The following is a 25,835-nucleotide window of genomic DNA, read 5'->3' on the forward strand; positions in this document are numbered from 1 at the left end:
ATTATTATAATGTTTGATAATTGTTAAATTTATTAAAATGCTATTAGTGTTTCTAACAAATTTTTGTTTAAAAAAGAAACAAAATTTTTTGTTTTTTTTTTTTTTTTTTTTTGTTTTTTCTGTTGTTATACTGCTCTATCTTTTTCGTTTATAAGCATTTGAGGTGTTTTGGCACATATCTTATGGGCTGACCTGACCATAATTCATAGAGTGCTAAAAGTAGGAGTCAATATTAATTCAAGAAAGAAAAATATATGGCAGTTGATAGGTCAAAATTTTGGAATTTTTAGTCATTACACATTACCCATTTGGCCAAACATAAAATAAGGTATTTTACGTATGTGAAATTCTTGTATTCACTGGAGTAATAATTTCTCATCATGCATATATGGTTGGAATTTTTATTTAGCTAGCTGATAAAGAATGAGGAATTGAAAAGGAAGACACGTTCATAGGTAGACTATTTACTTATTATCTGTATCATACATAAGTGATGCTTAGCTCAATGGACTGGGAATCTCAGTTGACAATGAGTCTCTCCTCAACGTCCCATGGGAACCATGATCTCAGAAAACTCCACCCCTGGAGTTTTATCTGAATTATACAAATGAATGCATTGTTCGTTATTAATACTTATTGTAACTTCACCATTCATCCTCCCATTGGCCACCTTTTGAGCCATGTCCTCTAGTAAATCAGCAGCATCCTGCTGATGCATTGCAAGCTCCAAATTGCAAAGCACATCTCCCATGGACGGTCTTTCACTTCCTTTATCTGCTAAACACTTCCTAGCTATACTGGTAAAAGTCTTGAAGCATTCTGGGGCAATCTTTCCCTTCAAATATGGATCAATTATTTGATCAAGAGTCCCCATTTGGTAGCAATTTGATGCCCATTCTGCCTAATTTACTTTCTCATATTCCTCATCTTCAATTTCTCCCATTGGCATCACAGCAGGCCTAGCACATAAAATCTCAAAAAGTACCACTCCAAATGAGTAAACATCAGACTTTTCTGTTAGTTTTTGGCGTCGATAATATTCAGGATCTAAGTAACCAAAGGTGCCCTTTACTATGGTTGAAATGTGTGTCTGAGACAGCACCAATGTACTATAAACTACACATTTATCTCAATCCCACAATTCTGGAGACAGTTTTGCTAACACTGAGACTATAAGAAGAATTTTGATGTAGCAAGAGAAAGGAAATTACTTGCCTAGAAATAAAATGGACTTTGGAGTGTCTTAATTAAACGATAAAAAAAATAAAAGGGAAAAGAAATAAAAAGTGAAATTGGGCTGGATCCAGCCCTATAAGTACTAATTAATCTTGGTGTGGGCCTTACTGGTTGGCCCATGTAAATATCTCTAGTAAAGTTCACCAATTCCCCTCCGTATCGTATGCACCAGCAGCAACGATACCGTTTTGAGCACCAGTTATTGGACAGTTCTTCGATGGCTCTCTCCACGCTGTCTCGAAAATGGAGATGGAAGCCACCTTTCGTTACCTTGAGGGAAGCTTCAATTCTGGAAACTGTACTGGGAACTCATGGATTTCGATCAGTTGCTGCCCTAGAAGCAATAGCGAAAGCAAGAGAAGAGAAGGTCCCAAACATGGTCTTGTACAACTACCCTTCTTTCTCCGGAGCTTTTTCTGCTGCATTTGCTCGTATCTTCCACTCTCGCCTCAATCTTCCTTCCCTCATCTTGCCTTTTTCTTCCATTGAGCCTCTCAGGTAACCAAATGCCACTTTGAAAATGTTATAAATATACTTGAATAGATTTTGAATTTGTACCAATTTATGGCTTCTTATAGGATTGGAGATTTAAACTTTGAAGGACTTGAAAGATGTTACTTGCTTGATTTTCTTGGCCCCCCTGGATTTGCTTCCAGTCTTGCACGACAATCAATGTGCGAGTAAGCTAGCAGTATTAATCAATTCGTCCTGCAATGCACCAATTGTTTCATTTTGTTTTGTGAATGTTATGCTATGGAGGTTAAATTTAATGGGTTTTTAATTTATAGGGTAATAGGTTTCGATCACCGAAAATCAGTACTTTCAAAAATTCCATCTACTGAAGACTGTGAACAGAAAATTACATTTTATGTTGATATTGAGAAGAGTAGCTCTACAGCTGTATATGAATATTTTTCTAACGAACTTGTGGATATGAAATCTTCACATGTAAGTTGCAGAGAGACTATTTCTTTTGTGCTTTAGTTTTTTGGCATTTTAAGTGGGGAAAATACGTTTATATTAAAGTGAGAGTTCATTTCTCTTGATCAATACAAGGGGGAAGTTGCCAGATTATTAAACCCAGAAGAACAAGTGCAGATTGAAGATGTTCTTGAGCACATTGAAGATGTAGATCTTCGGCGATGGAGTCTGCCAGACATTGGAGCATTTAATATGGGACTAAGTGAATGGCGCTCAAAGATAAATTGTGTTACTAACCCACATATGTTTGAAAAGGTTTGAAATATTCCCTATATTTCCTGTCTAATTTTTATGTGTGTGTGGTTATATATTTAAATGGGAATCTTAAATGTTTGTATTAGTGTGCTTGTATGATACTGCAATCCTTTGTTGCATGGTTAGGTTAAAGTTTTTGTTGGCTTGGCTAATGGAAAGTAGAGGTAATAAAGAAAATAAAATTTGGAGATAATCAGCACGCAAGTCATCAGCTGTTAATGAAGTTAGATTTTTGAATCTAGAAATTAGCATTGAGGCTCAGTAACTCTGAGTGATTATAATATCAAAGGTAGGAAGTGATTAACTGAATGCATTAGTTTTCGGGAAATCTTCTGTGGGAAATTAGTTGTTGCTTGATTCATGAAGGTATGTTCTATAATTTGTTACTAGGGTATCTAGTTATTGGCGATGGTAGACTGTCGTACTATCTATAATACTGCCCAATGAATGTCATAAAGAGAATTCGATGTGGAGTATAGTTTATAAGGAATTGCATCAAATGATAACTAGTTGGATAACTTTTATTTGTGAGATCTATTTCTTGATCAAATTTTATTGACAATCTTTTAGGAGGTTCCTTTAACATTTTTCTTTAAGCTGGATGAAACAGAAGCCCTAAAGTGAACAACAGTTAGTTTAGTCATTTAATTCTGACTTAGCAGAAGAATGGAAATATGCTTTAAATGTCAAAATTTGAGTTACAAACAGTGTATTATTTACTGCAATTGCTTGAAAGCTTGAATATTTCTAGAAGATGTTTAAAATATATATATATATATATATATATATATATATATATATATATAAAAACTGAAACATCCTCTCTTCATATTTCTTCATCATTTCCAATATATTTATCATAACTGAAGTTTCTTTAAATTTCCATTTAGTAGTTACTGGAGATAAGTTCCACCGATTTAATCGCCAAGGGAAATTCTTATTTTTCCTCTCGTCAGAGTACTGCAAGCAAGTTGCTGGATAAAGCTTTTAAAATTCGACTGGGTAGAGGATTTTATGGGGAGTGCCTGGTATTATAGATCTCTATTCTCAAATCATCTTTTGCAGTAATCTTTCCTGATTATCATTGAACCATGCTCCAACATTTCTTCTTCTTCTTATTCTCTTTTTAACCTAACATTTGATGTATTCCATCACTTTTCTCTCTTTCTGTCCCCGAGTTTCTAAACCTGACCTACAGTTTCTTCCTGGTGTTAACTTCTATGTGATCTTATTAGTCCTGTTCCTTGATTACAGGGAGTTAGAGCAGATGGCTATTCCAACTTAGCTGATGAAATTGGCAGGCAGCTTAGCGTAAAAAGTGCTGCAGCTGGTCTAAGGTAATGTGTTTTTGGTATCTAGACAAAATTCTCTCTTAGTTGTCAGTCATAGTATTGTTTCGAAATTCCCATTGATTGTAGTTGTAGGGATATTGGGGCAGTTTTTCATTTAACATAGAGCTGACTTAAATTCTAATATGTTATTGGTCGACAGACTTGATTTTGTATGTGTGATTTTTTCATGTTTAAATTCTCATAATCTTGCTGCTTTATCACACAGTGTCTCGCTAACTGTTGCATTACGTATGCTATCAAAGTCTATCATTTTCCCATTATAATTTTCATTATAGTATACGTCAATTTTATCAGGCCCATAGGAGTTGTTATCTACATGCAACGAAATAATCTTAAAATGTGCTTGAGGAGTGCAGATACTGCTACTGATACCTCAGAAATTGCAAAGGTATGCACCTTGAAAAACCATGAAATTTTAACTGTTTATTCTGATTATTTGGCTGAATCCTAAAGTGAATTCCATTTAACTTTCTGAACGTGAAGGCATATGGTGGAGGTGGCTCACTGAGTTCCAGCTCCTTCATCATACGGATGGATGAGTACAATCAGTGGCTCTCAAATAAACTATCATGATTAGATCAAGGTATGAAGCATTATTGTTAAAATGCTCTAATCATTATGTTAGTGGACTCTTGTGCGAGCAAGTTATTCACTGCCATCAAAGCATGGTGTAATGGGTTTGCATGTCGGTTGATGAGTCAAGAAACTCAATCTGAATTAAGACCTTTCTATCCTTAGGAGTTCAAACTTGAATCATGTTCCCTGGATTACAATCTATTTTGTAATAGACTTGTGCTTTATATAGGAAGCTAAATTTTTACATTAGAAATTATAATTCATATAAAGCCTTGAGTTGTTACAATTGCTCCATTCCTGTAGTTTGATATTTGATTATACTTTTTTCTCATATTCTAATTCTATACTATGCAACACTTTAACTTTAAACAGAAACGTGCAATAGAAGAAGAATACAATTAGTTCACTGGACAGCCATCAACCACTATTCCCTTGGCTGTTGGACAGGTTGCTAAATCACAGTGTTCGCCTTCTGTGCCCCACCAATTTAAACTTCTATTTTCCATACCCACTGAAAAGTATAATAAAACTGCCATGAAGGCCACCCCTGCATCCAGTGCTGCTGAAAGAATGTAATTATACCTCTGCCACCAATGCTTCCGGTAGCGGAAGACGAAGAAATTGAAAATTGTTCCTACTATGATCCAGGAATTGTAGTTTACTGCTGTTGCTGGAGGCATATTTCCAGTTGATCCGAGAAGAACTGGAAGGTTAATCAGGGGAATCCAAGATTGCTTGGGGAATGATTTGTGCAACACCCAAACTATAAGTGGTCCCACTGCACCTCCAAGGAAGAACCAATTCATGGCTTGATAGTTTCCAAGACTTCCAAAGATCCGTTTAGGTCCCACCAAACCCCATATGACAGATGCATCAAAGAAGACTCGATCACCTGGACATGTCCAAGGACTGTTGGGCGGAAGCAGATCATCCTGACATATGTTATGAATGGAGTTCAGCAGCCACCATGCCACTGCAAGATTGATTGTTCCAGCGAGAATTGTTCCAATGAACTACACATTTCCATGGGAAAAGAAACATAGAAATAGAATGTTAGTGATTGTAACTCGAAGCGGTAGATTCAGTGTAAAACCAAACAATAAAAAATATTTGCTGCTGTTGATTGTTTGCGTTGTAAGTTAGAAGTTTCATCACCAAATGATTCAGGATGCCCAAAAACCATGATTAGACGATTTCCTTGCAAAATATTTTGGTGAAACTCATTCTGAGACGTGGGATGCTCTGGCTATACATGAATTTTAACATAATGTTATAAAATGCAGCATTTTACATTCTACTGTAAGATTTGAATTTCCATCATCAGCATGGGAGGAAAATTATCGATATCAATTGCAGGGTTTAAAATGTGGAAGAAAGCATGACATTTGTACAGTCAAAATTGTTAGAGATGATTCCGATTGACGTAGGAAGAGTTACCATATCTGCTATTCTCCTGAAGAAGAAGCAGAAGAAGCAGATGAGATCAAGGGTTTGTCTTTTCAATACTGTAAATATCACACTTTAAATTGTGCAAGGTCATTCGGGTAGAAGAGTTTCTAACAAATGTTTATTCAATTATAACATTGAACTGGATTCCACAGATTTTGCCCTTTTATTTTTTGCGTGCTTTTGATACAAGATTGGCAAGAAGAAAAATGTACCTGAACCAAGAACATTGATCTTGGAGGGATCTTCATGTAGTGTCCTAGCTTGAAATCGTTGAGGAAGGAGACAGCCTGCGCCATGCTCATATAACCATAGGTTTTGAAGCATACATTGGCAATTGGTCTTCCTGGATATATGATACCCATAACATACTCCGTGATTATGTTTAAGCCTGGTGTCTATACATGAATTATCAGATTGTTAGTGATGAAACAAAAGTTTGTGTAGAGAATGAAATTGGGAAAAGAATGGCCACTATATCCATTGAACTGAGGCCAAAGTTCTCAAATAAGAGGTTCTTCACTGCTGGCACCAACATTGCATGCCAAAACCCATTACATAGCAGCACCTTATCCTTCGGTAGAATGCATGAGAACTTCTGGGAGACCGAGCGGTATAGGATTTTTTTTTTTTTTTTAATCTTTTAACTTTTTTCAGATTTAGATTTCCAAATTAGGGTAAAAGTTCAATAAATTACCTGGTTTGTTGTTGCAGTTATAATGCTGATTGGGAGTGTGAAGAAGAAAGCCATAGCACTGGCAAAGACGAGTCCCCACCATGGCATTTGAACCTGATCATTCAAGACTAAGCAGAGAACAAGAGCAACTGCGAGTGTCACAGCCAATAACAAGTGAAACCACCAGGAAGGAATGTCCTTGTATCTTTTCATCAATCTGGTGTGGATATCCTCCTTTTCTTTGTAAGAAGCACGATATGTTGCATAGATCTCCCTGTGGATACATCAGAACATGATACTATGCAGATACAAATTTCCAGTTGATAACATATCAATGAAAAACATATTGAAGAAAGCTGAAAAAGCTTCTAAGAGCTCTCTTGTGGGGAAATTGAAATGAAGAAACTCAACTAATGATTTTGTGAGTAAAAGATTACCTTCCATAGAAGAAAGCCACATGGGTAAGAGTCGATGCAATGGTCGCAAAACCAAAGCCATAAGTCAGAGCAAAAAACATGCTTAAATGAATTTTTCCTTGCTCCTCATACTTCGGTAGTTCTAGCTCGAATTTGTCATTAACTATAGCTGGTATATCATACTTATTTCCTTGAGCTGTAAACAAATGTGAAGAGAATATTGGAAATCTGTGTGCATTGTACAAGTCTAGACCCCAGTAAGCAATGGGAATGGCAATGTAAATTATCAACACATATCCCACAAAAACATTGACAATGGCAAAGAAAGGGCTAATGAGGGGGCTGAACAAGAAGGAAGCGACTGCAGTCCAGTCAAGCGTCACTGCTCCAAGTCCAAGACCTCTCATGCCTGAGCCTAGTTGCTGTGCTGTTACTGACTTTGAAGACACCCAGCAGAGCCACGAAATGCTTGTAAGTGTTGTGAATAGGTACCCTGGAACTAAATACCAGGAAAAGCTGCATATAAGTGCAATTAGGAAGAACTTGGCTCGTGTCATGCGTTGATCTCTATCATCTTTCTCATGTAAAGCCCTGCAAAATTATACCAGACTTATGTAAAACATTGGCTCATGGGCATTGTCTAATTACATTATCTGTTATAGGTGCTAGCCAAGTGCTGGAAACATACCTGCAAATTGAACATATCAAAGTAAATTCAGTTTTGTTAAGTTTGAATAGAGATAGCAGCAAGAGAGGTACACAGAAGTAAATGATTAGGTAGTTTGAAACATCCCTCTGTTTGTCCAAGGTGAGTGATGGTTGTCATTTATTTAATATAAGGAATGCACTAGCCTGATTACATTGAGAGGGGAAAAAATAAAAGAAAAGAAAAGCTTTCGTTTTTGGTAAATCCATAACTGCTGAAGGGGAAGGCTAGGTTGAAACTAGACTTGAAAAAATGGGAGGCCAAGAATAAGGACAAAAAAAGTAGAACTAAAAAAAAGAGAGGGGGGGGGGGGGGGGGGGAATATGAACAAATTTCCAAAATTGTGTATTATAATTATAATTTTAAAAATATATGAATAACAAATAAAATTCTAGAGAATTTAGTGGTCAAACTTATATTTCGTTTAAGAGAATTTATAAAATATAAGTGAGAAAACAAAATTTTGAAATTTTTTTTTGGTTGGGGCGGGGGGATAATATTTTTAAAAAAAATATACAAAAATTATGGTGATTATCATATTTTTCATAGTTTGAGGGCTTTATTAAATCAGGATTATCTCAAATCTAAAATTAATTAATTAATAAATAAGGTCCTCATTTTATGCAATGTTGTGGGATGAGGCTTATCACAATCAACTGGGTCCCACTCCCACACGGTGGTTTATTTTTAGAACAAGTAGCTTAAGAAAGAAAAAAAACAAAAGAAGGAAAGAAATTGGCATTTCAATTATATTGACAAGCGGGCCCCACCAAATTTGATCTTCCTTTCACCATCAAACCTAATACCCAGCTAAAGACAATTTTACCCATCAAGAAAAAATCTGATTTAACTTTGAAAAGTTCCTTATGCAATTATGAATTATTCACATGGTATATCATAGACTGTGACTTGTCTCAATTTTACAGGTATTTTTAAACTGAACCGAACCGATTTATGTATTTTTTTACAAATTTTAGTGAGGGAGAATGCATTTATCATCCTTTTATTTTTTTCTTCAGTAAGTGCCAAACGAGACTGTGAGTAATTTTGGAATGACTTGCTTGTTCTTATTTCTGGAATCGCGTTTCAATGAACAGATAATCAGCTATTGCTGACGACTGGCCTGTCAGAAGATTCTAGCTGACTGACTTTATCCAAATGCCTTCAAGATAAATAAGCAAAACAAAATTGACAACTCTTTTGTATCTAGCCACTAGTTTATGGTCACACAAAGATTCCCTTTGTCATTTTCTACAATTGATCTTTTATTATTGTTATTATTATTACATCATCATGACATCGTCCCCTAGACCACAAAAAAAATTTTCAAATTTACTCTAGAAATTGGTACAAAAAATTTATGATTTGTCCCTTTTAATTTGGAATATTGAATATTGGTTCCACAGGGATGGAGGCTGTGCGGCTATTTAGAATATCCGCCCGACTTCGATAGTTATAACTGAATTTAGAATAGAATGGAACATTACTATCATCTTTGGGTAATTATCAATCGTTATCCGCTATTAGACACTCATGAATATTCTATCAATTATTAGTAATAGTTATATTTCAAATTAGTTCAGATTTAAATAGTTAAAATTCACGGATATTTTACCTGTATAAAAATACTTTAAATGAATTTTAAATGGATACAGATGGTAAAAATTTAAATAGGTTTAAATACGAATATTTAAATAGATATTTAAACAGATTTTAAATGAATAAAGATAGTAAAATTTTAAATGATACGTACATGATTAGTTTAAATTTCACGGATACCCAACCCACTTTCATTTCACAGCTGCTTTTTTTAATTAAGAAGATTTAAAGGTGAGATTGTTTTAGAAAAAAATATAATCCCACTATAATTGATGATTGGCGTGCAAGTAGAAAGATAATGATAATTAAAAAATAGTGAAAAGAAGAAAGAGAGGAATACCTGAAGAGTGAAACTTGAACCAAAGTACTTGGCCACCACATATGTGCAGGCTCCACTACATATTTCCTCAGAAGCCCTGCCCAACCGTATCCAAGTACCTAACGTTCATCCACCCACCTCCAATTATTATTTCTTCACTTAATTATAAATTAGAAACCAAATCATCTCACTAAACTGTGTGTTGCAATAATTTAACGAATCAAATTCCACTTTTAAAATACTATTAAAAAAGTAGAAATAATTTATAATTTGCTTCTTTGATATATAATTTATCAAAAATCGAGTTTATCTTCAGCCTGTCTTTTAGTTTGTCCCTCTCTATGAGAGACAAATAATAATAAAAAAAAAAAGCAAGTAATGTTTTTTTCTGCCTTCAAATGAAATAATCTCGCTTCTTTACTTGTTAAAACAAGAAAAGGAAAAGCAAGAAACTTTTTTTGCTTCCAGGAAACATGAAAATCAAGAAACACCACTTATCATTACCTGGGTAGTGATGATGAGAATCCAACTAGCCAAGAAAGAGATTTTCCTTTTATAGAACGCTTTAATAATAGTAACAATACTAACAGCATAAGCAGATCCATATCCAAAAGCACTTCCAGCATTAGCAAAAATGGAAATAAGCACATGCTCCTTCACATTAAACGGACCCGGGTTTAAAGAAAAGTTTCTTGACCCGAAACCTGGGATCCGAAACTGAGTCTTAGGAAGTACAGCAGCCAAGAAATGGCCAACAGGAAGTGTGGCCACTTGAACTGTAATTTGTGTAATTACAAGAGGCTCCGTTCTGTAGGCAAAGAACTGATTTAGAAAAGAAAGAAGCCCACATGATAGTAAGCCCAAAAACCACATCCTGAAGGTCCAAACAGGCAAGGTTGGGTCATCGGTGTTATTAACAGTTAGCCGGACCTCCTCAATAGGTGAAACGTCGTCGTCTTCTTCAACGCCGCTGATGGGTTTTTCTGGGTCGGAGAGTTTCGTGACATTGGTGGCGGCAGCGGCGAAGTAAGGTGTTTCTACTTCCAGAGTTCCCATTGGCAAGATTGGTAGAGGCTTTGGTAGTAGGAGGAGGAGGAAGGTGTAGGCTTTTTATTGCATGTTATGTGAATAGGAAGAAAAAGAGTATTGAGAGAGCTTTTTAAGTCAAGTAGTTTTGCCAGCTAGGGGAAAGTCACATGACGGAGGGATTAAGATGGTTTGATTTATGGGACTAAATAAATCAAAACAAGTGGAAATATCAAACATTGCTTTTTAGGATGGGAAAGATTTTATTTAAGATTTGTAGGCTCAAAGTGAGAAGCAAGTGGCTTACCTCACCCTTTATAAAATCTCAATTATAGCTATGATTTTTTTTTTATATAAGCAATAGGTTTAATTCCTAACGGGTCATAGAGCGTAAAGATTTTTTGTTCTTATAATTTTTTATCTTCACAGCAAAGTGAATTATAATGATCGATTCGCTTATCACTTCAATCAACAATTTATTAATTAAAGTTATGTATTTTGATTTGTATAAAATTAAATAAATCGAAATAATATTATGGATTAGATAATAAGCGTCATTTTTTTCTTTTTAATAATGTTATCAAATTATTTTCCATTACTTTTAAATGATTTTATTCTCACATTTTAGATTTGAATTATGTTGTTGGGATTAATTTTGGATTTTAAAAGAGTCATATCTTGGTCTTTAAAACTTGTTTTAATTTATTTTATCTTTTAAAAATAATTTTTTTAAGGAAAAATATACTAAAAAATTATTTTTTATAAATTATTTTAAATTTATTGTGGTCTTGAATAATCTTAATTATATTCCAAAATCAATTAAAAATATTTTTTATTATTTTTCAATGTCGTGCTAGTGCAAGTCAATGGCAAGATGGCAAAGTTAGAAATTTTCTTTTATCAGCAAAAGAAGTTAAATCAATAAAAAAAACTTCAGGAATCCACAAAATTAGAAATTGATACTAAATAATCATTAACAGAAGATTTCATTATGAAAAAAGCATGAAATTAATTTAATTTTCAATTTTTATATATAAAGTCATAATTCAATTGGTAAATAAATTTATTCTTGGTTTTAGTATTGATGCATAAGAAAAAAAAAATATTTTTTTTTAACTTTAGTTAACTTTATAAGTAATTAAATGGTAATAGAACCTTAAACGTGATTTTTTTTTTTTTTTGTTCAATGATCAAATTACTAAACTTGAGCGAAATTGAAATCAAACAAGCAAGCTTTCCTAATACATTAAAAAAAAAAAAAAAAAAAAAAAAAAAAAAAAAAAACCTACACAGATTGCATCCGGTAACTTTGAAAAAGAAATGTTTGATTGATTTCTTTTAAAGGGAAGGAAAATAGTGTTTTGTGTCATTATAAGAGAAAAGTGAGCACATTAGACACCCAAATAGGCTTGGCCACGGTTCCGGAACCGGCGGTTCCGGTTCCGGAACCGAACCGTACAGGACCGGTTCCGGTTCCGGTTTGGAACCGTCCGGTTCCGGTTCCGGTTCCGGTTCCGGTTCCGATCCGATTACAAAACCGACGGTTCCGATCGGTTTTCCGGCGAATCGCATAATTTTAACATTTTAAAATTTGAAAACCGGTTTAAAAAAATTTTTTTTTGAACATAAAAAATTGAAAAATACACCTAAAAAATTTAAAAAAATTTCTTTTTTGAACATAAAAAATTGAAAAATACACCTAAAAAATTTTAAATCTTGAAGAACGGTGTAAAAAAAAATTAATTCAACATAAAAAATTTAAAAAATAGAATAAAAAAAATTTAAATTTTGAAGACGGGTTAAAAAAAATTTTTGGAACATAAAAAATTAAAAAATACACTTAAAAAATTTAAAATTACTTGAATTCCATTTATTTTTTTAAAGACTTAACAGTTGAACATAATTTTTTTTTTTAAATTTCAACTGAATTTTTTTTTAATGTTTGAACATAATTAAAAAAAAAAAATGGGAACTTTGTCTTGCTCTTGTAAAAATTTTTGCTCGTTGCTCTTGCTCTTGTTCTTCATCTTCTTGAAATTGCTCATTAAATTCGGATTCTTGAGTTGGAATATCCAAACTTTCATTTGGAAACCCCTCAAAATTAAATTGCTCGGGAATTATATTATAGATGTCGTTTGTAGGAATAGATGATTCTTCAATTTTTCCCTTGCCCTTACCCGAATTTGAGTTTCCTCCACTTGCCATTATATGATAATAAAATATAATTTGGAAAATTGAATAAAAAAAAATAGAGACAATAATTAATTAATAAGAGAGATTATAGAGTAGAGAAGAATAAATGAATAATATAGAGTAGAGTGTAGTATATTGTATAGAGAGTAAGTAGAGAGTGTAGTATATTGTAGAGATAAAGTAAGTAGAGAGAGTTGAGATTTTTTTGTAATTAATTTGTAAATAAAATGAGGTATTTATAATAAATCCAAAAATTCTTTTTTCCCAAAATACCCTTAAAACTAGCCGTTATATAGCCGTTTATAGCCGTTGGGAGGGGTAATTAAGAGATTTTACAACAAATTTACAAAAAAAAAAAAAATAATAAAAAAATTCAAAATCTGACAGTTACAACGGCTAGAACCGCCGGTTCGAACCGGTTCGAACCGGCGGTTCTAACCGGCCGGAGAACCGGCGGTTCCAACCGGTTCCGGCCGGTTTTCTGGAACCGCCGGTTCTGGTTCTAGAATATCTGGAACCGGAACCGAACCGGAATCTTCCGGTTCCGGTTCCGGTTCGTCCCGGTTCCGGTTCCATGAACCGTGATTTGGCCATGCCTACACCCAAATAGTAAATGTCATCTTCACATTATATTCCTCAATAAAAAAAAAAAAAAAAATTAACTTTCTTCACTATAAAAGTAGTTAGAATATATTCCTAGTGCACCTCATAAATTCAAATGTTGAATTATATATAAATCTTAAAGTAAGGTCAACATTGCACCAATGGTTCTAGATTTAACATGTTTTTTTAAGTGTTGGGAGGGGATTCGAACCTGAATATATTATCAGACTGTATATACACTTATCACTAGACTATGTATTGGTATGTCGCCCTAGATTTAACATGTTGTTTATAATTATATGTGTATGTCTAATCTCCTCCATATGCATATTAATTGAGAGTTGCCCAAATACCAAAAAAGCAAGAGTTCAAATTCTACTATAGCCCTTATAATTATTTCAATAGCATAAGGTCTATTTATAGCCCCTAAAGATTTACCCTTAATCATGGAAGTCAATCATTTATATATATTTTTCCCTCCTTAATTATTGTCTTGGATACAAACCATAGGAATTTCTCTATTTGAAAATAATAGTTTGTATCTTTTTTAATATACTTAATATAACAAGTATTTCTCGATAAAGTGGTTCACATGATAAAATATATATTTGAATTCGATAAACGATCTGTCGTATAGTTAACAATTTGATTTGAGAAAAAATATTTACAAAAAGAGATAGTCACGAACTTCAAAATAAAATTAGTTTTATACTGGCAAAAGGCATAGCGATACTTATGAGGAAAATAAGGAATTAAAAAATATATATATATATATATATATATATATATATATATTACAAGGAATTGAGAAATGGTCTTGTACGAAAAATCATTAGTTAATGAATTAAAATTTGAAAATGGTGAAAGGATGTATATTAAAAGTATAAGATAATGTGAAGGGCTCTTCTCAAAAAAAAAAAAAAAAAAAAAATAGTGGGAAGGGAAAATTTTAGAAGAAAAAAAAAAGAAAATAAGAAGGTTGATAATTGAAAGTTGCTAATTATGACTTTTCTTTTTTAACTTATCAAATGGAAATCCATTGTTTATCAATTATTTAAATCCAAACTTAGTCAATTCTCAAGGCTTGTTTACGTGTGTATTTCATTATTTTGTGTAGATTTGACTGGTTTTCGAAACTCAATGGAATGGAAATAGAATTCATTATTGGAATCATATTTCAATTTTATTTTTTTAAATAATTAGGGTCTATTCGATAAATTTAGCTATTTTGATAGCCGTTTATTTTTCAAAGAAAGTTATCATAACTTCTAAAATCTAGTTCAAAATCTAACTTTTAAAGTAATTTTTAGTATTTTAACTAAAAACTATTTAAAAAGCTGTTACCGAATCTAATTTAACCATATATATATATATATATATATATATATTACACTTTATGTCCATTATTTGAGCAAATCTAAGATTGTATGTTAATACAAATACTTATTTAAAAAGAAATCTTATAAAGCAAATAGAATGATAACGTTGGGCAATGGAAAAAGGTCCGGCAGACTTATAGAAATCAAGCCTAATGTTTTTGACTCGAAAAGTCAAGACCCACATTACCACTTTAGACTTTAGAGTTGCAAACTGTACAGTTTTTTATACACATACCTATATATGAATCTGGAATGAAATTTATTTTATATTCAAAACGGTATGAAAGTATTCGCAGAAAAATTAAATAATTTCTTATTATTTTTTTCTCATATTCATATGACTATAATTATTACATCAGACTAAATAATAAAAATTATATGAATCATTTATTTTCATAAAGAAAAAAAGTGGTATTAAAGATTTATTATTTTTCACAATAGTAAAAAAACTAGTTAAATCACATCTGATTAACACAACTAATTATGATAATTCCATTTTAATTTCATCACGCCGTTGATAAAGAAGGAATCATAGTTGAGTAAATTAGAAAAAATTATATAACGAAACCATGATTCCATGTAGAATGACAAATTAATAGTATATAAACAAAGGTGTGCTTTGAATTTAAAGCTATATTTGCCAAGTCGAATATGCACTTATACCATTAATTATTATTGACAGTGATTTTTCACAAGTGTACGAAATCGCAACAAGTAATATATAATGAGTAGAGTATCGTTTCCACGAGGATTGTATACCAAGTATCAAAATTATATTAACCTACTATTATTTAAACGGCAATAAATGGAATTATTTAAGAAATTAACTTCAACAAATAAAAGAGAATGAAAAGAAATAAAACAAGGCAATTTTTGATAAAAAGTAATCAATGATTAAAATCTACTAGGCATTTTGACTCCACTTAATTCTATTCAATTTATTCTACTAGTTGATAATTAATTTTAATTGTTCAAGTAAGGGAAACAACTTTAAAATCACTAACAAGCAAACTCTTCCAATGTATTGTTAGTTATTTTAACCCGGTCTAATTACTTATCTTCCAATAGCACAATCAAACATGAATTAAATCATTAAGTTTTATGGTTTGTTTTGTGAATTCATAACCTAAGATTATTAACTTATGAAAACTTCTCATGAGTCAAACCATATAGCTTCCGCATCAAATTATTATTCTCATGTAATTTATTACCTTTTCCATATCAAACACCATTCTCCAGATAGTGATTAACGAAATAAATCAATTCAGGAGAGAAACTCTGCCCGAAAGCATTAAGTTCAATAATAAATTATACTTTTAACAAAGAAAAATAAATCTAATATTATAAATTGAAAAAAAAAATTAAACTACATCAAATCCCTAGTATGAGAATTTAGTTCGACATAGTAATTAAATAAAACTCAATTAAACTTGAAAATAATTTCATAATCAATGTAAATGATGAAAAATAAAAACAAGATTAAGCGTTTAGAGATAAAAACTAGTCAACAAAAAATTCTGGGCTGCTTCCTTGAATCTTGACACAAATCTTGATCACTTTAAGTCTTAGAGAGAGACAAAACAATAAAACAAAAGATGGTATATGCAATGAATGGCTCCCCTTCGAATGGATAGTCTCTTTCTTTATATAGACTTTCTAAAATATTTCCGTGTTCGTTTAAGAAAGTGAATTAAGAAATCTTTTGAAGATAGGAAACTGTTTAGGTTTTGTATTTCTTCTTAATTAGGACTCCCACAGCGCCTAAATAGAAAATAAACTGATTTCTTATAAAAATCCTGCAAAATTCTTAAGAACAAGTGAAATATGATTCAAGGAAACTTTACATAAAAATATAAATAAAATTAAATAAAAACTAATTAAAATAATTAAAAAATACTAAAAATCCTAATAAAAACTATATTAAAAATACTATAAAAATAACACTTATCAATTATTATTATTGTTATTATTATTAGTTGCTAAATCAACTCAACACAATTACAAAAGAGAAGTAAAACACATTCAATCAAAATCTTATTAGGAAATGAAAAGAGAAACCAAAAACAATGTTATTAACTACGCATGGCCTTGATAAGAATTTTGGGAGAAACAAAACTTGGAACAAAAGTGACAATTCGATATGTATCTTCACAAATCCACAATTCTTTATTTTTTGTAACAACCAATGGATTTGGAATAGATAATCCATCTCTTATCTGCAATGGAATGCTCCCAACTTTACACCAAGTTTGCTCAAACTTGTAATTCTTCATTACCCATATCTCACAGGAACCATCTGCTACCTCATGAAGTACTGCTAACCAATTATCCAATACTCTCAAGCATAAGCTCTGCTGCTTCTGCTCTATCCATCGGCATTGCTTATTTATTGTTGAGGGTAGCTCTATCAATTGAAGTTGCTCACTGCTTATATTAAAAGCAATAATGCAGATTTTCTTCTCTCATAATAAGAAGTGTTCTTGGCAAAACAATGAAGGTAACCTTCAAAAGGGATCATCATGTCTTGTTCCATCAATTCCATCATAACATGATAAAAAAGAGGAATATATTTTATGTTTCTCCATTCTTCATCACATCCTAAGCTGTAAATCTCAAACTTCCACGTTACGAGCGGGTCATCTGATGTACTAATACCTTGTGTAACTTGTATTACCTTGTACTGATTAGTTTCTGGACAAAATCCAAATCCGTAAATCTTTTTTTCCCCCATTGTTGTGGGCTTCGGAAGAACAACACTTTCTTTTATAATCGGATTCCATATGTATATATAATTGCAATTTTCATGCGAGAAACACAACCCATTGCACGAACCCGCAAAATATAATAGGTAAATATCAAAGGGTTCCCCCATGTTAAGCATGAAAGATTGACCATTTATACCAGTGTCATCAAGCCATTCAAGCAAGTAGAAATCCCCACAATCATAATTCGTAAAAGGATCATAACCATAATTGTTTTTGCTGCGATTGATAATAAAAAGCATAAGGTTGTCAGAGAACCTTGAAAGAAGCCTATCAGAGAAATTAGGTTGGCCAAGTATTTGATTGCGCCAATTTCTGCAAACCCATATGCAATCCATGATGGCGTCGATGGGTAGCTTTAAAAGTATTAAGTGCACTATCTCCAATGGCAAATCTAACAAATCTCTATTCTCTTGAATTGCTTTCTGTTTCTTGCAGCTTGTAGAGGTTGCCATGCCTGTGACAGTCTGATGCGCAGAGAGAGATACGTAGATTGCAAATTTGCAATGTGAAAGGGAAAACCGGGGCTTCTACTGTATATATATATATATGTTTCTTGCTTCTTAAGGTATAGTTATTCTCCTTATGCGACTGGAAGATTTAAATTAATTTACTAAATTAAAAGGAAATTTTATGTAGTTTTTTAATGTATAAAGTAAACAGATTAAGTTGTATATTTTTCTAAGGTTTAAATTTAGATGCATAATTAAGATTTTTAAGTGAATTATAAAGAATTAATTATTATCAATTAGTTAGTGGTCTGGTTTGGTGAGCCAACCGGAAGGTCACTCATGTTGTGTAACCCGCAGTATTATTTCGGATATAAAAGTCTCTAGTGAATTAAAAAAAAGAATTAATTAGTAAATAAAGTAGTAATAAATTGAAATTTAATGGAGAGATATATTCATTAATTAGTAATTAATTATCTTCTCTAGCCCGCTTCAGCTTTACTCACGTTAACGGATTCTAAAACTCATTTGCAGATTGTTTGACTAAGAAAAGCGTTGGTGAGGAAAATATTTTTTTAGCTTGGCTTTAACTCTGTAATAGCTTGGATTGTTCTTGTTTCTACCGCATTTTGTCAATCTCTTTTCATTTATCATGAAAAAGTAGATTGAGGTTGAATCTTTAATCTTAGGCCACATGCTTTTGGCTTTTTACTTTCTGCACTGTTTTTGTATGGTTCTTGTAAGGTGTAGGTTTTTTTTCTCTGCACTCCAGGTTTAAGTTCAATGGGTGCAAGGGGAAACCTGATGGCTTGGGTGTAGTTCTTGGTGTTGTGGAGTTTTTCCTACCCTTTCTCTTAATCTTCACTAATAAAATCTTATTTTCTTTGCTGTTTCAAAAAAAAAAAAAAAAAAAACAAAAGGGAAAAAAATGATAAAGTATAAACAATTTTTTAAAAAAATCTCTATTTTAATTGGTTTGGTTCATGAGTACAGCCATGGATTCTATCTAAATAAGTATAATCCAAGAATATGTATTTTTAACAAAGGCTATCCGATTAACTATTTTTAACAAAAGCCATCCGATTAAGTATCTCTGGCTATAGCATCAAGCAACTCAAAACTGAAATGATTAGAAAAATTAAAATCCAAATGTAGTCTTTCTGAATGGTAATTATTATTATTGTTATTAATATAAACTTGAATTGATCAAATTTTTTTAACGAGCGTTTATCAAGCTCAAACTTTAAGATAATATAAGTGATCTAAACTTGAATTGAGCTGGAGCTTAAATTTTTTAAGGAGTCAAGCTGGAGACTTAAAATGTGAGTTCAAATAGATCAAATTGAACTTGAGCTTTTATCAGCATTTTACAATAAAGGTAGCCGTTCAAATTTCTGTAATGGCAAGTCGAACAAATTTCTCTGCTCTTGTGTTCGTTGCTTCTCATAGAGGTTACCATGGTTGTCAATGATCAGAGGCAGAGATTATTTACAATCGGAATGAGGAAACTAGAGTCTATCTGGGTTAAAGAAAGAAGAGGAGGAGTGGCTAATCTTAAAATGGCAACGTATTCATAGAATTCTCCTTAGGCCAATGGCGTAATGAATTAATTTACTAAATTAAAAGGAATGTTTTATTTTTATTTATTTATTTATAACTGTACTAATTTTGTCAAACATGGGTAAAATGTTGTTTGTATTCATTGATTTTTAGATGTTGCAAGTAAATGTAACTTAATTTATATATCTAATTTATTATTATAAATTATAATATTATAGTACTCAGAAAATAGAAAAAAGAACATTTTATGAAATAATAAAATAAAATAAAAATTCAATAATCAATAAACTTGTTAAAGAAATAATATATTTATAATAATAAAATATTATTATAATTTGACTACCAAATTTTCATGAAAATAAAGTTATTTATCAATTAATTTAAATTTTCTTATTACAATTTAAATTTAACTTAATTTTTTTATATATAATATAATATCATAAACTATTTATATTACTAAAATATCAAAATCCATATTCACTATTATAATAATAATTATTAAATATTATTTTAGAGCATGATTTATAATTTTTTTTTTTATTTTTACTAAAGTCTATGAGCATACAATTAATTTTATGATTGCTTTTTTTAAGGAAAAAAAAAATGCTTTTAATGTATTATATGGTTTCTTACATTAAGTCCTAAGTGATAAGATAAGGATTAGCCGTTTCTATAGCTAAGTATTACAGTTTGTATAGTTATCATATTGTAACTGCTCTCTCTATTTAAAGTGTTGTATAGTAGCAACTGAAATATATTGGGAAAAACCTTAGTTCATCTGTTATCTTTTATGGTATCAGAGCCGTAAAAACTACGGTTTTTTTTTTCTTATACATTTCTAATCATCCAAGATTAGATCTCTGTTTTTTTTCCCCTTTTATCTTTTCATTCGACTCTATTGCTAGATTTCATGGCTTCATCATCGAATGTTCCAAATATTACCCACTCTTCTGGCCGTACCTTGATTTCATTCAATTCTTCTCAGTTTCCTTTAAAGTTAACATCCCAAAATTATCCTTCCTAGCGTGCTCAGGTGGTTCCTGTCCTTAGGGGTTATGGTTTGATTGGGTATGTTGAGCGAAAGATTTCTCCTCCTCCTTTGGTTATATAGAAAGATGGGAAGGAGGTACCGAATTCTAATTATGAGTTCAGGGTGTGTCAAGATCAATTGATTTTGGCTGCCATTATAAGTGCTACAAGTTTTTCTGCTATGCATGTGGTTAATTCGGCCGATAACTCTGCCGATGCCTGGGATCGGATTCAAAGTTCCTTTGCAAACAAATCTGTGACTAGAATCATCTCTCTTTGTGAAAAATTATCTCATTTTAAAAGGGAATCCAGGTCAGTTTCTGAGTATTTGCAGATGGTTAAAGTTGTCTCTGATGATTTATCTCTTTGTGGAAGTCCAGTATCTGCTATTGATTTAGTTATTTATGTGCTCAATGGAATTGGACCTGAGTTTAAGGAAATAGCAGCGGTTGTGCGTGCTCGTGATTCTGTAATCTCGTTTGAAGAATTAGAAGACAAGCTTCTTGCACATGAGTTGTATCTCAAACGCACTGATCTAACTTTTGAAGTGGTGCCAGTTACTGTAAATTCTGTTCGGAAAGGATCTTCTTTTCGAAAGAACGATACTCCTGTTGATAAGTCTAACTTTCCTCTTGACTCTCAAGGTCGACAGATGAACAATAGTGGTCGGTCGAAGATTCCTTGCCAAATTTGTGATCGACCTGGTCACTCAGCAAAACAATGCTTTAAGGCAAAGAATTTTTTCAAGAACAATTTTCCTCAACCACGGGCAAATTCAGTTACTTCTTCTGCTTCTCCTGACAACAGCTGGGTTCTTGATACTGGGGCAACTCATCATGTCACTAATGATTTACAGAATCTCTCACTTCATGCTCCATATGATGGCCTTGATGAGCTTCATTTGACTGATGGATCAAGTTTGCGTATTACACATGTTGGTTCACAGTGTCTTTCTTTTCCTTCAAAGACATGCTCTCTTACTAATGTGTTGTGTGTTCCTAAAACTAGAGAGAATCTAATATCTGTCTCTGAGTTTTGTTTACAGAATAATGTGTCCATTGAATTTTTCTTTGATTGTTTTCTTGTGAAGGATCTGGTCACGGGGGGAGATCATAACAAAAGGGCGAATTAAGGATTCCTTGTATCGTCTGTCGTCTTTGTCTAAAGACCGATTGGCTTCTAGTCCTCAAGCTTGTGTTAGTGTTCGTGCATCTTCGTTGTTTTGGCATAATCGTCTGGGTCATCCGTCCAAGAAAATCTCAAGTTATATTTTGTCTAAATTCAGTTTGCCTCTTTCTCTTAGTGAAAGATTTAATTGTGATTTTTGTCAATGTAATAAGAGTCATAGACTCACGTTTGGGACGTCGTTTTTAAAAAATTCTCGTCCTTTAGAGTTATTATATTCAGACTTGTGGGGTCCTGCTCCTGTTGAATATGTTGATGGGTTCAAATATTATGTTATTTTTGTTGACCATTTTACGAAATATATTTGGTTGTTTCCTTTAAAATTCAAGTCTGATGTTTCTACAATCTTTCCCATGTTTCAAAAGCTTGTTGAGAATAAGTTTTCCACTAAAATTGTGTCTATTTATACTGATGGGGGAGGTGAATATACTGCTTTGGGATCAATTTTTCAAAATAATGGTATTTCTCATCTTCTAACACCACCTCACACTCCTCAACATAATGGGGCAACAGAACGTCGGCATAGACATTTGGTTGAAACTGGGCTTACTCTTCTTCATTCAGCCTCTTTGCCGAAAACATACTGGTCTTATGCTTTTAAAACTGCAGCATATTTAATTAATAGACTCCCAACTCCAATTTTTGGTTATTTGTCGCCTTATTATAAGCTTCTTGGTCAACATCCAAATTATAATAGTTTGAGGGTTTTTGGTTGTTTATGCTACCCGTGTCTTCGACCTTATGCCAAAAATAAATTTGATATAAAGTCTAAACCTTGTATCTTTTTGGGATACTCTTCAAACCAGAGTGCTTATCTTTGTTATGATTATAATAGTGGTAGACTTTATGTTTCTAGACATGTGCAGTTTTGTGAAATGATTTTTCCAGGTCAAGATAAACTGGAGAATGCTACAGCCCCTGTCAATTCTTGGTATGATCTTTCTATTATCAATTATGCTCCTCCTGTATAGACTGTTCCGTTTTACTCTTCTAATAATGACACTTCTTCTACTGACTTGTTATCTTCTGGTTTAGCTATCACTCATTCTCCAAATAACGTAGCTGCTTCACTTTCTGTTCTAGTCGAAGTAGCTGTTCCAGAGTCTGAGTTAATCGAGTCTAATCCTGTCCCATTGCAAGTTGTATCAGATCCTGTTTCTGTTTCCAATCCTGTTGCGTGAATGCACCCTATGAGAACTAGATCCCAAAATAATATTTTCAAGCCTAAACGTCTTAATCTAGTCACTAAATATCCTTTACCTGTTGCTATTGAACCAACATGTGTTTCGCAAGCTTTAAATCATAATGAGTGGCGTGCTGCTATGTCTGATGAATATAATGCGTTAATCTCTAATGGAACTTGGTTATTAGTGCCTCCTGACAGGAATCAAAATTTGGTGGGTTACAAATGGATCTTTCGGTTGAAAAAGAATCCAGATGGGAGTATTGCAAAGTATAAAGCGCGCTTGGTTGCAAAGGGTTACAGTCAGAGACCGGGGGTGGATTTTGAAGAAACGTTTAGTCCTGTTTTAAAGCCAGCAACAATTCGGGTTATTCTTACACTTGCAGTGACAAAAAGGTGGGAAATCAGACAATTAGATGTTAATAATGCCTTTCTTAATGGGCCTTTACAGGAAGATGTTTATATGAGACAGCCACCCGGATTTGTTGATAATTCTAAGCCAAATCATGTTTGTAAATTGGTGAAGGCTTTGTATGGACTTCGATAAGCTCCACGAGCTTGGTATCAAGCTTTATGAAAGTGTGTTTTGGATTTTAGGTTTATTCAATCCAAATGTGATCATTCTTTGTTTTTGTATTGTAACGATGGAGTTTGCTATTTCTTAGTCTATGTTGATGATTTACTTCTCACAGGAAATAGTCCAAGCTTTATTCGGTTATTTGAGAAAGAACTTGCTTCTAAGTTTTCACTTAAGGAGCCACAGCCCTTACATTTCTTTTTGGGGATTGATATCCATCGGTGCAAAGATGGACTTTTCTTATCACAACATCATTATATGAATCGGCTTTTACTTGCAGCGAAAATGGATGGTTCAAGGCCGGTTAGAACACCTATTGTCACGACAACTATATTGGTTAAAAATGATGATGATAAGTTCATTGTTGATGGTACAGGTTTTCGGAAATTGGTGGGAGCTTTGCAGTATTTGACTTGGACACGCCCGGATATATGTTATTCAGTCAATAAATTATCCCAATTTATGCAGAAACCCACTACTAAACATTGGGAGGCCCTCAAACGTCTGATGAGATATTTGAAGTCTACAATTGATCATGGGATTCTTGTGTCTCCTCAAACTTCTTTGCAATTTCATGCCTTTTCGGATGCCGATTGGGCAGGTGATCCGATTGATAGAATGTCTACAACTGGATTTGTTTTGTATTTGGGATCTGTACCTATTTCTTGGTCTTCTAGGAAGCAAAACTCAATAGCACGGTCATCAACCGAAGCTGAATATAGAGCAGTGGCATCGGCAACATCAGAAATGGTTTAGGTACAATCATTGTTGGTTGAGTTGGGTTGTTCGAATAGTTCTATTTCTTGTCCAGTATTATATTGTGATAATGTTTCAGCCACATATGCTTGTCAAAATCCGGTTTATCATTCCAAGATGAAGCACATCGAGATTGATATACACTTTGTGCATGATTTAGTTCAAAGAGGCAAGATTAGAATTGCTCATGTTTCTTCTAAGGACCAATTGGCAGATTTGTTGATAAAAGCATTGCCAAGGTCAATATTTGTTACAAATCGATACAAGATTGGTGTTCATTGTGGAACCACAATCTTGCGGGGGAGTATTAAGTCCTAAGTGATAAGATAAGGATTAATCGTTTCTATAGCTAAATATTACAGGTTGTATAGTTATCATATTGTAACTGCTCTCTCTATTTAAAGTGTTGTATAGTAGCAACTGAAATATATTGGGAAAAACCTTAGTTCATCTGTTATCTTTTATCTTATAACATAAGTTTATATAATATCTTCTAATAAATAACAATAAATTGCATTTATTTTTTTATAGAATAAATTACTTGTAGGAAATAATTGCACTTGTTGATTTATTTACTTTTGAATTATTTTATATATGTATTGGCCTCTTTGGAAACTTGAGAATGATTTCACTCTGCCAATTCATGATCCAGATTGTATGTTGAAGTTTCAGAGTGTGTTTACTTATATATAGGAGATAGGTTGGATGTAGTAAGAAACCTTATTGTTTGGAGGTAGATCCTTGAATTTATGAATTTTTTTTTGTACATATAATTAATAAAATAAATTTATGTTGCTAAAAAAAAAAAATCTAGTTTTGAATCCAGCAGTTTTTGAACAGCTGTAATACCAAAATTTAGCAATGCAGGATACTAAAGCTCATCAGATGATGTTATAAATTTTTTTATAAAAAAATATTTTATATAATTAATACTTAAGGTACAAATTTAGATGACTTGTAAACCTTATTTTTTATTTTAATCATCTGGTTTTCAAAATTTACTGGGTTGACTAATTTAGATTTGCGTCAGACAAGCCCATAAAGGGTCGAAATGCTTTCTCTCGAGTGTTGAAAGGGACTTTATACCTAAGACTCAAATTCAAAACTTCTGATTAAGGGAGAAGAGATCTCTGTCATCTCATCTCACCCTTAGGAGATTGTGAACCTTAATTTAATTATAAGATTATATTATTTTCCATATCAACAGTATAGACATAACAGAAGAAAACCAAAAAAGAGTTAAAAGGCCAAGGTATAACAAAAATGGCCGTTGGAGAATAAAAGAGAGGCTCTAGTATTAAGCAATTGACACTGAATAATTGAGAAAACTACAAACCAAATGCAATTTTTTTTTAATGGTGATTATCATTATTATTATTGACTATCACGGGGAGGAGACTTGCAACCTAAATAGATATTGTGATATCAAATATGCACTTATACCACTAAATTATATTTTGATTATTATTATTATTATTATTATGACTGAATCACTGAAAAAAGCTTCCCGTTTTTGGCAAATCTAGCCAATATTTTTAATTTTATAATTTTTTTTTTTTGAAATGTAAATT

General features: G+C 32.5%; 3 protein-coding genes across 6 annotated transcripts; 1 reads left to right on the forward strand and 2 right to left on the reverse strand.

Annotated features, from left to right (window-relative positions):
- Positions 1 to 541: 541 nt before the first annotated feature.
- LOC149495353 (receptor-like protein kinase FERONIA) lies at positions 542 to 874 on the reverse strand. Its single transcript, XM_089723147.1, has one exon. The coding sequence runs from the start codon at positions 872 to 874 to the stop codon at positions 542 to 544; it is 333 nt and encodes a 110-aa protein (XP_089579273.1).
- A 510-nt stretch (positions 875 to 1,384) lies between these two features.
- Positions 1,385 to 5,697, forward strand: LOC105636022 (uncharacterized). 4 transcript variants are annotated; one of them, XM_089722764.1, is made up of 9 exons: positions 1,385 to 1,734; positions 1,815 to 1,910; positions 2,025 to 2,184; positions 2,293 to 2,472; positions 3,366 to 3,500; positions 3,727 to 3,809; positions 4,119 to 4,212; positions 4,308 to 4,407; positions 4,773 to 5,697. In XM_089722764.1, exons 1-8 carry the CDS (start codon positions 1,400 to 1,402, stop codon positions 4,395 to 4,397), a joined length of 1,173 nt encoding a protein of 390 aa, XP_089578890.1. In that variant the 5' UTR covers positions 1,385 to 1,399; the 3' UTR covers positions 4,398 to 4,407; positions 4,773 to 5,697. The 4 variants fall into 4 exon arrangements, with proteins under 4 accessions (XP_089578890.1, XP_089578891.1, XP_089578888.1 ...); XM_089722762.1 differs by having other exon boundaries at positions 1,390 to 1,734; positions 1,815 to 1,916; XM_089722763.1 differs by having other exon boundaries at positions 1,390 to 1,734; positions 1,815 to 1,916; positions 4,848 to 5,697.
- Positions 4,639 to 10,861, reverse strand: LOC119371340 (oligopeptide transporter 4-like). The gene is made up of 6 exons (XM_089722761.1): positions 10,067 to 10,861; positions 9,584 to 9,681; positions 6,960 to 7,529; positions 6,544 to 6,796; positions 6,062 to 6,244; positions 4,639 to 5,413 (listed from the first exon to the last, which is right to left on the reverse strand). Exons 1-6 carry the CDS (start codon positions 10,616 to 10,618, stop codon positions 4,799 to 4,801), a joined length of 2,271 nt encoding a protein of 756 aa, XP_089578887.1. The 5' UTR covers positions 10,619 to 10,861; the 3' UTR covers positions 4,639 to 4,798.
- Between the last annotated feature and the right edge of the window lie 14,974 nt (positions 10,862 to 25,835).

Source organism: Jatropha curcas, chromosome 6, assembly GCF_041381405.1.
Source record: "Jatropha curcas cultivar XTBG-Jc1 chromosome 6, XTBG_Jcur_1.0, whole genome shotgun sequence".
Taxonomy (NCBI): domain Eukaryota; kingdom Viridiplantae; phylum Streptophyta; class Magnoliopsida; order Malpighiales; family Euphorbiaceae; genus Jatropha; species Jatropha curcas.

Excerpts from the sequence above, each read along its gene's own strand:
- LOC149495353 (XM_089723147.1), bottom strand. The coding sequence starts at position 874 with ATGGGGACTCTTGATCAAATAATTGATCCATATTTGAAGGGAAAGATT.
- LOC119371340 (XM_089722761.1), bottom strand. The coding sequence starts at position 10,618 with ATGGGAACTCTGGAAGTAGAAACACCTTACTTCGCCGCTGCCGCCACC. Across the intron at positions 9,682-10,066 it reads TTCTCATCATCACTACCCAG|GTACTTGGATACGGTTGGGC; the intron begins GTAATGATAAGT and ends GATGAACGTTAG. Across the intron at positions 5,414-6,061 it reads GATCAATGTTCTTGGTTCAG|TTCATTGGAACAATTCTCGC; the intron begins GTACATTTTTCT and ends GGAAATGTGTAG.
- LOC105636022 (XM_089722762.1), top strand. The coding sequence starts at position 1,400 with ATGCACCAGCAGCAACGATACCGTTTTGAGCACCAGTTATTGGACAGT. Across the intron at positions 3,810-4,118 it reads AGTGCTGCAGCTGGTCTAAG|GCCCATAGGAGTTGTTATCT; the intron begins GTAATGTGTTTT and ends CAATTTTATCAG. Across the intron at positions 4,213-4,307 it reads ATACCTCAGAAATTGCAAAG|GCATATGGTGGAGGTGGCTC; the intron begins GTATGCACCTTG and ends CTGAACGTGAAG.